This window comes from Formica exsecta, unplaced genomic scaffold, assembly GCF_003651465.1.
Source record: "Formica exsecta isolate Colony F162 unplaced genomic scaffold, ASM365146v1 scaffold144, whole genome shotgun sequence".
Lineage (NCBI taxonomy): Eukaryota > Metazoa > Arthropoda > Insecta > Hymenoptera > Formicidae > Formica > Formica exsecta.
The window spans coordinates 2,084-15,046 of NW_021848768.1; the positions used below are offsets into that span (position 1 = coordinate 2,084).

Consider the following 12,963-nt stretch of genomic DNA (forward strand, 5'->3'; position numbering starts at 1 on the left):
TTATGACTGCCTGCCGCTCGTTCGAAGTGGTTTTATCACCTCCTGTTCGATTAGTTTTAGGGGATAGCTTAGCGACAAGACCATAGGTGGTCGTGTCGCTCGTTTTTGGATGAAAAAACCCAGATGCAAGCTACGTAAATTTAAAGTAAAGTTTCTTTGCTTGCATTTCCGGAGTGTCGTCCTTCAAACCTTCGCGATCGCGTGGCCTCCGCGCGTGACTCGCTTTGTCAGCGATTGCGTTTGTAACTCTATACGTCTTCCTCGGCTTCGAGTTATAGTTGGAAGACGTGTATTAAATAATATTTAATAATTAATAATTATACTAATTTGGTTATAGCCGTTTTGGGCTATAACACAAGTAACAAAAGAGATATAACTGAAGATGATATGGTAAAACATAAAAAACTTTTAGATTACACATGTTACGTCCAGACTTGAAGAAGGATGAATCAATGGAAGGGCGCAACAACTATCCTAATTATCCCGAAATCAGACGCCTTGCGACGTAAGAATCGGGTCGAACGAACTCTTAGGTCTGAAAGCCAGGTAAACAACCGTTCGGGTCACTATTACACTGTTTATTCAGACGTTCGCTCGGTGGTCCCCTTTCGGTCAGGGAATTTAATCCCTTTTACGCGGGATGGGACCTTGTGCAGTATTTTCACTGGGACTCAGAGAGAGGTCAAGAAATAGTTAATTATTTGAGTAAAAGTATAATTTTATTCATTAGAAAGAATGGAAGTTTGAATACATGTTATATATTTGTAGAAGGTGATAACATTAATCGTGTGAGTGTGTTTGTGTGTGGATGAGCTTATCGCTCCGCGGGTGTTACATAGGTTCGGGGGACATCAGCCAGACTGATTTGGGGAAAGGCTCTATCGTTAAGAACTCTAGCTGGTAAATACAATATCTTTGATTATCTTTCAGAAAAATATAAAAACAAAGTGTAAAAGTAGGTCAGTGTGGAAATGGGTTATTGAATGAGTAAATGCACAAAGAGGTCTTTAAATTATGCTGTTAATCTTGGTAGGATGAATCGGTTTCTAAATCAGGAAATTCATTGATAAAATCTTGGATTGCCTTCTCGAAGTCGTCCAATTCGGAAGACTGAGGAGAAGGAGAATGCGAAATTTGGAGGATGACGGTCGACAGGGAGCAAAAAGATCGTGGGAAGGAGAAGGGGGTTCTGGAGAATAGCTGGGAAAATATTAGGTGTACAAATAAGTTTCCGCCGTTTGACAAAAGTTGGCGCCACCAATATTTGTACACCTAATAGTAAGGAGAAAGAGGAGGAGTTGTAAATTTGGTGGATTGTGAGCTTATGTGAGTGTGTAGTGAGTTAATCTTATTCTCTTAATACTCTCTAAACTAACGATGAGAATTGAATTCGCGGACGCCCGAGTCAACGTCTTCCGAGTCTTGCGATGGACCTGATTTGCGCAGCTGGGTCGATATATATATATAATTTGCCTAATCTGGTTCTCATTTTTGCTGTTGTCTCGGAAGAAATTGCAAATTTTCAACGCCCTGGATCTCGTAGTATAGTCGGACCTCTGGATGACGAATGCAGATGGTAGTAATCACTTAGTCGCGCACTATGCTCTCGAATAAAATGACTTCGGCAAAACTGTTCGACTAAAACTAGCTGATTGCTTGGTTGGCAGAAGCTGTATAATAACTGGATAACTGGCAGACTAACTGCCGAAAAATGGATAAAAACTGAATGTCTTACTGACAGACTTACTGCCAAAAACTGGATAGAAAAACTGAATGTCTTACTGACAGACTTACTGCCGAAAACTGGATAGAAAAACTGAATGTCTTACTGACAGACTTACTGCCGAAAACTGGATAGAAAAACTGAATGTCTTACTGACAGACTTACTGCCGAAAACTGGATAGAAAAACTGAATGTCTTACTGACAGACTTACTGCCGAAAACTGGATAGAAAAACTGAATGTGCGGATCTAGCAAGCTCCCTTTTTATAGTTCGTCGATAGATCTAGGGTTGAGTCATTTTCCGGCGGGCTTCGCACACGTGATTCTGAGATGGATAGCAAAGTCTTATTTTCTATGATTTTAATCGAAGCGGCGGCGGTTGTTTTTATCAGATATTTCGTAAGATGTTTTGATCGTCTTTTAGCTGTTTCATTGTTCTTTCACTGGAAAATTTTATTGTATGAGACATCTAGTGTATGAGACATCTGTTTTTTATTTACCTAGAGAAGTTCTTCTTGTTTTTCTCGCGGTTACTCATGGATATATTTACTGATAACTGACGAAATGTTTAAAGAATTGTGGTGCAAGACGTTCTATTTACTGAGAGACTTATTTTTATTGCCAATCGACGATCCTTGCCGCAATTTCGCGGAAGGAAGGAATCGTGGAGTCGGCAGGACATAACACACATTTGTTTCTCTTTCTTCGGTAAAAAAGAATGTCTTGCCTATAACAAGTCAATTAAACGATGAATCGTTAGATTTTTTTGTGTATCATAAGAGAAACTTCTTCTTTCGAAACACAAAGTGTATTATATTTAGAATACCCTTACCTAATTGTAGCTAGTCATAGTAACAAAAGCTTACAAATAATTGGAGGGAATTGTAGTAATCACTGGAGATGTATTTTTTTTGACGGCACCAAACTTCGCGTGTACGATCACGCGGTCACGCGCCGATCGGCTGATCGCGACGATGTTTATTCTCGCTCGGGTTTTGATCGCGGCTTTTACCGTTCAGATTTGTCGGTTGAATTTACAGTTTAAATTTATCGATTAAATTCAACGTTTCAATCTTGAACAATATATATATATATGTATATATATATATATATATATGCATTTGATCATATTAATACAAACATATCTGATATAAAACATATTTAATATTAAACATATTTGATATAGAAAAGGAATAAAATTTTTGGAAATATTTCTACTGGAAATATCTTCAAAGAAACCAATAAAGATTATTGATATGCTAGTTCCATTTCGGATAGCGTCGTCGATTCGAGATGTTTACGCGCGCCTCACGGCGGTTTACTAAGCGCGTGTTTCTATTATCGTTTAAAAATGGGCGCTCGCCGCCACCGCACTTGCCCGACCGGTGTTTGTCGAGCGGCGGACTTCCGGCGGATCGGCGGCCGGGTACGGTGCAGTAACGATGGGGGATGCATCGTTACATCTGTTTATATTAAAATTTAAATAATTATCGGATAACTGTTTTTTTGAGAAGAGAAAAAGGGGATGAAATGAGAATAATAAAAAACTTCTAATAGACTCACTATTTGCTGCGTGGATAAATGACAAATTTGGAATTCTTGTTGGATAAGCAACCCAAGGTCTATCTCGTGGAGGCCTCAGCTGTCCGGAAGGGATGGCTCGGAGATCCGCTCAATTGTTGTGGCGTTGATTGATGCACTCAAGCGCACACCACACGTCACTTGTCCGCACGAATATTATAAATCTTTAATTTATATAAGATATAACTCTTTGCACTGGAACAACGCGCAGAGAACTGTGAGAATAGATTATCAAAACTTCAAAGTATCGATAAGAAAAAGCGAGCTGCAGACAGACTCGGTACAAGGCTTCGGATCGAGAGACGGAGATAGACTGACTTTTTTGAGGGAGGATTTCGCGTATCCTCGAATCTTAGCGTCTCCCCACGTACCCTCTCCATTAGGCAACCAGAACTCTTTTTTAACAAATCAAATCTTTACTTATTACCCCTCTCATGAGTTGAAAGTGTTACCCTTCCAAAAGAAGGTCCAGGAAATTGCGTCTATTGGTGTAGGCTTTTGTTTTTAGAAGCTAAGTCCTGCCCATTGGAGAGTCCGCTAAGTTGACATTTTTATTATTCCCTTCATTTATCTCAAACAGGTAACACAAGAGGATGGTCTGGCAGGCGAGCACATGGTGTCAAGTATCGCGAGTTCTTGTTACGGATCGTAGTTTCATCTGTAAACCATTGTCCCCGTCCCTTTCCTTATCCTTTGTTTTAAACTCTTAAGTCTGTTGCGCAAACCTTAGAGTTGAATATTTGATCCATCTGTTTGTTTTTCATATGCACATGGTCTACATTTCTAGCGTTCGAGGGTCTGTTATCTTCTGTTTAGAATTTTCAAGTCTTTGACGTAGGTCTTAGTTTCGGAATATTTATTAATCCGTCTCACGGTTAAAAAACTTTTTTATTGTTCCGGAAGATTAGTCTCGCCTGCTAGATATGTCTTGGTTTATTGTTTGCGTCGAGTGCAGAGAGGTTCTAAAGCGTAATTTTTTATATCAGTGAAAGAGTTTCCATGAAAGAAAAGAATCGTGGAGTCCACCGGACGTAACAGCCCCTTGCGACTTCTTTTTGTTCCCAAAAATTAAATTGAGGCTCAAGGGGCGACGTTTCGAGACGGTACAAGATGTCGTAACTCGAAATCGAATAACGTAATTACGACCTAACGCACTCAAGCGCACACCACACGTCACTTGTCCGCACGAATATTATAAGTCTTTAAATTATATAAGATATAACTCTTTGCACTGGAACAACGCGCAGAGAACTGTGAGAATAGACTATCAAAATTTCAAAGTATCGATAAGACAGAGCGAGCTGCAGATAGACTCGGTACAAAACTTCGGATCGAGAGGCGAAGATAGACTGACTTTTTTGAGGGAGGATTTCGCGTACATCAAATCTTGGCGTCTCCTCGCGTACCCTCTCCATTAGGCAGGTAGAACTCTTTTTTAACAAATCAAATCTTTACTTATTACCCCTCTCATGAGTTGGAGGTGTTACCCTTCCAAAAGAAGGTCCAGGAAATTGCGTCCATTGGTGTAGGCTTTTGTTTTTAGAAGCTAAGTCCTGCCCATTGGAGAGTCCGCTAAGTTGACATTTTTATTATTCCCTTCATTTATCTCAAACAGGTAACACAAGAGGATGGTCTGGCAGGCGAGCACATGGTGTCAAGTATCGCGAGTTCTTGTTACGGATCGTAGTTTCATCTGTAAACCATTGTCCCCGTCCCTTTCCTTATCCTTTGTTTTAAACTCTTAAGTCTGTTGCGCAAACCTTAGAGTTGAATATTTGATCTCTTCTTATACCGTGTTTTTACTAATGGGCTTTCAAGTTAAAATATTATTTGATCCGTTTGTTTGTCTCTTGCATGCGCGCTGTTTAGATTTCAAGCCTTCTCACGGCTCAAGTATCTTCTAGTTTCTGTTTAAAATTCCTGGTCTTCTAGCGGACCTTTGTGTTCGAATATTTATCGCGCATTAGGTTCTGAAATATTAGTCTCGCATGCTAGATATTCTTTAGTTTAATGTTTATGTCAAGTGCAAAGAGTTCTAGAGCGTAGGCGTTTAATATTACGTGAAAGAAAAGAATCGTGGAGTCCATTGTAACACCATATTTTTAAAATTTTCCTTTTTGCGTTCCCCTTTTCTTTCCCTGGCACTTCTATACTCCACTATGCCCTTCGAGACATTGTCAGAATCTCAAGCGACAATGTGTACATCTAGATACCATGTGTTTAGTTCTTCTGATAAGTAAATCATAACTACGTAGATGCAGTGCTAGAATGCTCAGCATTTCTCGATGTGGCTAAATACGCATAACTTATTAAGATTACTACATTAAAAAGAAAAAAAAGAGAAAATATATTATAGTCACATACAAGCATAATTTTTACATAATAGAAATAAAATATATATGCATATATTTCATATTAGCGAGAATATCATATTAGAATTAATCTTACGCATTTCTTTACAAATTTTATTGCTTTAATCTTGTAAGAATTCAATGATATAGTATTGATTCATCAATTACTGCACAAATAATGCATACTTAGCTAATTATATCCTCGCTTTTTGAATAAGTATTAAGTATCCTACTGTCGTAACCTGACCAACTTCTTAATATTAAAATATAAAACAAGTAAAGTAGAACAGAAAATATTGAGAAAGAGCTGACTAAAGCAAAGCATTAGAATCAGGGAAAGAACCCAAGGAAAAGTAATTAAGAAGGAATAAAAGAGTATTAATAAAATAAAAGTAAGACACGGTCAAGTTCTCGGAAGCTGAGTAAGCAGCTGACGAGACAGACTGACAAGCGGAGCACGAGACATGCTCCGGTCAGGGACACCACACTCCTCCCTAATTAACGACCTAATTAATTAATATATATTAAGCGCGAGATGCACCGACGCGAGCTCTGTAACATAGCTCATTAACATCGCTCGCTCACTCGCTCGCTCATATCAATAGTATCGATATACCGTACGTATCGCGCCCGACTATTATAACCGCGACTAACAATAAGTAAAAGTGTACAAGAATCTGTGAAATATATCAATTTATACCTAACCGTCCGGGAGTGTCTTATTTCGAGCGTGGATCCTAATTTTTTGGGCGTATAAATCCCTAAAGACCTCTTCCTTAGCGGCTAGAGGCACAACACTACTTATTGTTAGTTTAAATTTAGTATCAATTATTATGATATAAACACACTGATCATGTATTAACTCCCACAAAAATGAAAAAATGAAAACAAAATATATGTTAACAATTATATTATATAAATATTAAATACATAGAATAGGAAACTATATATGCATATTGTAAATTGCAAAAATGTTAAAACACTTCGCAATATTCATTCTTGTAAATCTAATCTGCGCTCTAATTGGGTTCAATTGTGGCGGACAACACCTTAATGTTACTTCAATATCACTGCTCGATGTTGGTGAATGCAACCTCAATTATCGAAAACCCAATACAAGTGAAACCTACGTTCAACTTTTGCAACTTTCTGACTATAATCACGCTGAAATCATTCAATGCAAAGTAGAGGTATCACGGGAAATCTACCATTATGGAATGCATTCACACGTCTCAGTCGTTCATAGAGCTCTGTTATACGGCACCCTTAATCGGGTTTAATAACATTCGTAGTTGTAAAACTGGCCAATCACAGCTATTCTTCTGAAGAATGGAATGACTGTGATTGGCCAGCCTTGGAACTACGGATGTTATTAAACCCGATTAAGGGTGACGTGTAAACGTAGTCAGTAAGGAAGAGTGGAGTTCATTCACGAAACTGGATATACACCATGTCGAAGAATGATTCAAGATGGAATTTTTTCATTGGGAGCTGGCAATATCATCCATGGTCTGAGAGTTAACGAAACCTCTTTCCATAATCTTACCCTGACCAGACGTATCAACAATGACGGAAGCTGCAAGGGTACTCAATATTCTGACCCTCATGGTACATGGGACGATGTTGTAGTTCAAGCTGTTGTCAAGATATCCTTGAAATCAGCACACGTTCCTGTACAACTAAATTCCAGGAAGATAATGTTGAGATCCAGAACTGTTTGCGCTCTTAGTGAAAGTTTCTACATCGATTTAAACGATAGCTATACGTATTGGAAACAAATAACAACATCATCCTGCAATTTTCATCAATATGATGTCCTCTATGAATGACCAGCAATCAAAATTGTGGATGATATAACCGACCCTGCATCCCTAATTCTCTACAGCCTAACAACGGAGGACATTACCTTTGCTCTTACCAAAACGAAGGAGCAACCCCTGTGCGGATATACCTTACTCTGCACAGAACATCCAAAACTTTTCATCTTTGAAACTAAAAAGGAAAATACCTTCGCCAGTCGGGATATCATTTCCGTGGACAATTTGGACACTTTTGCATATATGAATTTCAAATTCGTATATGTAGAAAAACATATCCGACACCAGATGACCTTACTACATCATAATGTGATGCAGCAGAAGTGCGAATTGGAAAGACAGGTAATAACCAATGCCTTGTCTTTCGCTACTCTTCAACCTGACGAATTCGCATATCAACTCATGAAGGAACCGGGCTATATGGCGGTCACAACTGGAGAAGTTACGCATATTGTTAAATGCATACCAGTGGAGGTCGTAATAAGAAAACAGAGGAATGTTACACAGAACTACCAGTAATTGTACGTAATATTTCCTTGTTTCTTACCCCTAAATCTCGAATAATCACTAAATTCGGGAATCAAAGGAAATGTAGCTAGGAACTACCTACAATATATCGCATAAAAAATACTTGGGTTCAATTCACACCTGAACCTCAAGTAAGACAACTACCTCCTCAGCAATTACGGCCATTGACAACCCTATCCTAGGATTATTTGACACCAGGACCCCTTGCCATCAGCGGAATATAATCCAAGAAGGATATAAAGAAGCTGAGAAATCACATTATGTTCGCCGCAGAAAAACCTGCACTCCTCAATACAATTGCTAGAGGATTCATTGGCCATTTCATCGATACAAACGCAATCTCCATGTACAACTTGCTAAATGAAGCTTTTTTTAATAAAATAGTAGAGAATGCCGCTTCCCGAGTATGGAATGGATTCATCACATTTGGTTTTGCAACCGCAGGCATATTCAGCATCATGATAATCATCCGCATTATAAAGATTATTGTTGATACAACCATTCATGGATATGCCTTATGGATGGACATCCATACTGCTTATGGATGGAGTTTACATTTACTGGGAGCCGTCTGGAGCTCTCTCACTCATTTGTTACTTCATCTTGCACGTGGACTAATTAACAAAAACCCCAACAATGAAGATGACGGACCATCACCATCCGCACCTGAAGAATCACCCTTATCGCCCTCAGAACCACCAACGATTGATAATTCTCTAAACCCAAACGAAAATGCTGGATCCAACATCGAATCAGCAACCATAGATATTACTCTCAGAATTCATATATTTAAAAATCTGACAAACCGATTGAAAGGTCTCGAACAAATCACTACGAAAACATTATAATTTGTTCTTAAATAAGGGGGGAGGTGTGACGTCCCGTCATTTTCGAAACCATATTTTAACTAATAATTAAGTACCGTTTCTATTCTTGTATTATACCTATGGAATATAGAACAATTTTTTAACCATTTTCTTTTATTTCAGTTATTAATCAATTTCATCAATTGCTTATTGTTTTAGTTCTATATGGTTATTTAACTTAGAAATTAACTATATTTTAGTTTTTTAAATAATAATAATCGATTGCGCAAGGAATTGAAGATTCCTTGGACCGACCAATCAGAAGGCTTTATTTAGAACTAGGTAGTTGCGCAGTAGTAACTTTCTAGAACTGACGGACGGTTACTTTAAGAACAGGCTTGCGAGCGAACTTTAACATAATCAGCGATACTAATACTTAGGCCGGTATTCATAGTCCGTTTTTATATCCAAGATCGTCTTAAGTGTGGTCTTGGGTCGTCTTAAGATCCCATTCAACCAATGAAATGGCCGCATAGTATCTTAAGATCGTACTTAAGACGATCTTGAATATAAGAACGGACTATGAATACCGGCCGTAGTATCGTAATCACTTGTGTTAGGGAAATTAGTGATCATTAGCCTAGGTGACAGATGATACCAGAGAGAAACCTGAGAGGGGCCACGCCGCCATTTTTCATTTAACGGAGCGAACTTTAACATAATCAGCGATACTAATACTTAATCTTTAAGATTTTAATTAATTATATGATAAGTATTTTTGCATAAACGCGAAAAATATAATTAAAATAAATAAAATAAGAGAATATGCGCACTACTCTATGGAATCGTAAAATGCGCGCAATAATAATTTGTTAAAAATATTTTTCTTGCACCCTTTGCGAATAATTATAAAACTTTCAATATTATCTAAATTGTATTTGTAAAATAAAGAACAATAATTTGATAACTTCATGATAACTAATCAAAAACAAATTATAAAACGTTTCCATAAACTGATCATTACTATGAATTAATATATGCTTTGTAGTAGCATTAGCCAAGCGATTGCAAATAATATATAGATTTAAGAAACCTACATTTATGGAATCATGGATTATATAGTACATATATAACAATTTATCCGGAATAACTTCTTTTAGTCATGGAATACTAAAACTCGATAATTTCTAAATTAACTACCAGACTTGAAACAAATTTAACAAGTGATTCCATAAATTAATATTCATAAGTATTAATATTCATTTTTCTTTAATATTCTATAGCTTTTTCGTGTTATACTATAGCTCTAATATTGTAAAACTATCCGAGATGAAAGGAAAGCGTATAGAAGATGCATCCGAGACACCTGATACGGCGAGCGATAAACAGGTGCGTAGATCCGCGGCGCCTCCGAGTAATCCGCGGCATAGACGCCAAGACATAAACAATCGATAAGGATTTACCACTAATCAATAGGCAACTCTTAGAAACAGTTTCATCATAAATTTCCGTAGAAGATCTTCATCTTAATGAATTTCTAGAACGCAAACTAAATTTCCAGAACGATCTGCACAGGGCTCGCAACACCTTTGATTCTTAATAGTATATAAACTACGGATTTCAACCCTCAGCACTCGCAGTGCGGCAGCGCCTCTTGTCAGATCATCTTAGTCTAGTTTTCATTCATTATACAGTCAGTCTTGCGTTAGATTCATAAGTTCAAGTTGTGTAAAGTCCGGAATAAAAGACTTTGTGCATATATCTGCGTACATCAATTCAGCCTATCTCATCCACGACCGAGGTCCTTGCAGACGAGAAAGAAGGGCTTAACAAAGAACAGGGAGTACAATGAACATTGAGCAAAAGAAGGATTCCTTGCTGCAATATGGTAAGTACCTACATTTACTAACACCCCGAATATTTGCAAACAAAGGAAATTTTATTTTAGAATCTGCAATTGACTGACAGCCCATTAATTTCATTCCAAGTTATTACCTTAATTCCTATTCCAGCATTTTGAATGTTTTGCGACATATATTCTTACATCCTTTTTAATAATAAAAGAAACCATCACTCCCAGACAGCACAAGTATGTTCTATAAACATTCATAGAATAACATCGGAGAATGTTTGAATATTCTTAGAATATTATTACATGATACTTCGGAGTTTTTGTGAATCCTTAATGGAACATTAGAAGTAGACAAAAATCACGTATTGTGAATGTCCTATGAATATTCAAATCACTTCACATAATAGTTCCTTAATAATTTCTTAAATATTATGAGAACATTCTTTGGATATTAAATAAACTTTTAGAGAACATTCTGCGTATTTTGATAGAATCTTTTTAGGATATTCTATGAATATTTGGATGAGCGAGTATAGGTAATGAAAGAAAAAAGATATAGATACAAATAATATAGATTTTATATTATATAATTAATATATATTGTGGGGTTGTGCGGAGGCTCGCTGGCTTTCTTACCCCACGGTTCGCAAACAGGGAGTGGTCGTGGAGAGGTAGTCTTCAATGAACACGTTCGATTTACTATGTACAGAAATATATTCTTACATAGTTACGTAATTACATAATTACGTAATTACAAGTTCACTGGTTATATACAGGTGTTTATTTTTAGATTTGTTTGTTTGTGGCCCTGAAAAGGGCCGATTGAACGCGGGTGTATGCGTTAGGACAGGCGTTCTCGCCACTGGATATGAGGTGCCGTCGAAGTCATCCGGGATGGTCCTCACTTCCGGAGCGCGGGCGGAGTCCCGGGAGAAGTGTAACTCCGTTCCGGCGATGTCGGAACGTCTGTCTGCGTGGCCCGGTGTTGCGTCATTTCCTTCCAGTCTGAGAGGTCGGACTGCGTGGCTTTCTCGCAGGTGTTGTTGGAAGCCTGCGTCGCCTTCTCGTATGTGGAGGAGTGAACCTGAGTGCCGCGATGCACTCTGCTCTCGGGCTGTGTCTGGGTCCCTCGGGCTGTCCGCTCCGAAGGTGAAAGTGGTAGCGGAGAGAGCTTAGACGGCCACTTCCACCCGTAGGTCGGCGAGGTATAGCGCCGGTCTCGTACGTCCCACGTCGAGAGTAACTCCCGTCCAGGGCGTGTGCGATGCACCGGCGATAATTATTTCGCTTCGCTGATGTCCTTACATACTGTCACTCAACGGATTTCACTTGCTGGTAGCGGCTCTCGCTTGGCGCCGCATTTCGGTGGGCTCCCGAAGTTCCTGCGGGCTTGCTCATGTTCGGCGCTTGTCTTCGAGCATACTCGATGGTTCGATTTTCGCTTCATTAGATTCCACATTGATTGTATTTTCGACAAGTTGTTTTAGAGGTTCGATAATTGGTTTAAAGTGCCTCTCCAATACGACGTCTTTCTCCATTTGACCGGTTTTGAAAGAACGATATTTTTTGCGGATCGATTCGCTCGTTTTTACAATCTCTCACGCAATCTTCTCACGATCATCGCTGTCAATTGTCGTCGTCATGTTGCGCTCGGACAAAAATTTTTAGACCTTGCTCGATCGATGTATCGGGTGAATATTTTCTGTTCTCTATTCCCTGTTCTTTATTCCTTTTATTGTGCATAGCCCCTTAAGCCCATATCAGACTACTACATGACTACAAAGCTAGATGGACGGGATCCGATATAGCCCATATTATACTGATAGCATAAAGCCCATATCAGACTACATTGAAAATTGAGGTTCAATATTCAAGATTGAATTTTGACCAATCAGGACAAAGAAATTTTAGTCCCTTTTGTTCTGATTAGTCAAATTCCAATCTTTAATCTTCAATCTTCAATTTTCAATGCGTAGTCTAATACGGGCTTAATTCTTGACCCCTTGCCCATCGGTTTCGCGCGGTTCCCCTCCCCCTCTCCGCGGACCCCTCGCCAGCCGATTTCGTGCGGGTCCCCCTCCCCCTCTCCGCGGACCCCTCGCCTACCGATTAGGTTAGGTTAGGTTAGCGGGTTCCTCACCTATCGGTTAGGACGCGGTCCCCTTCCCCCTCTCCGCGGACCTTTCGCCAACCAGTTAGGACGCGATCCCCCGCGTGACGTCATACCCCCCGCGCCGGTTTTCCCTCGCCCCTCTCCCCCCCCCCCTCAAAGGACCTGCGTTAGAACTTTTCTAGGTACACTACT

At 39.0% G+C, this 12,963-nt stretch overlaps 1 protein-coding gene across 1 annotated transcript; it reads left to right on the forward strand.

The window, feature by feature from the left end:
• The first annotated feature begins 6,073 nt into the window (after positions 1–6,073).
• LOC115246269 lies at positions 6,074–9,236 on the forward strand. Its single transcript, XM_029824989.1, has one exon. It carries the CDS (start codon positions 8,261–8,263, stop codon positions 8,846–8,848), a length of 588 nt encoding a protein of 195 aa, XP_029680849.1. The 5' UTR covers positions 6,074–8,260; the 3' UTR covers positions 8,849–9,236.
• Positions 9,237–12,963: the final 3,727 nt, after the last annotated feature.

Coding starts and splice junctions, on each gene's coding strand:
- LOC115246269 (XM_029824989.1), top strand. CDS start 8,261: ATGTTCGCCGCAGAAAAACCTGCACTCCTCAATACAATTGCTAGAGGA.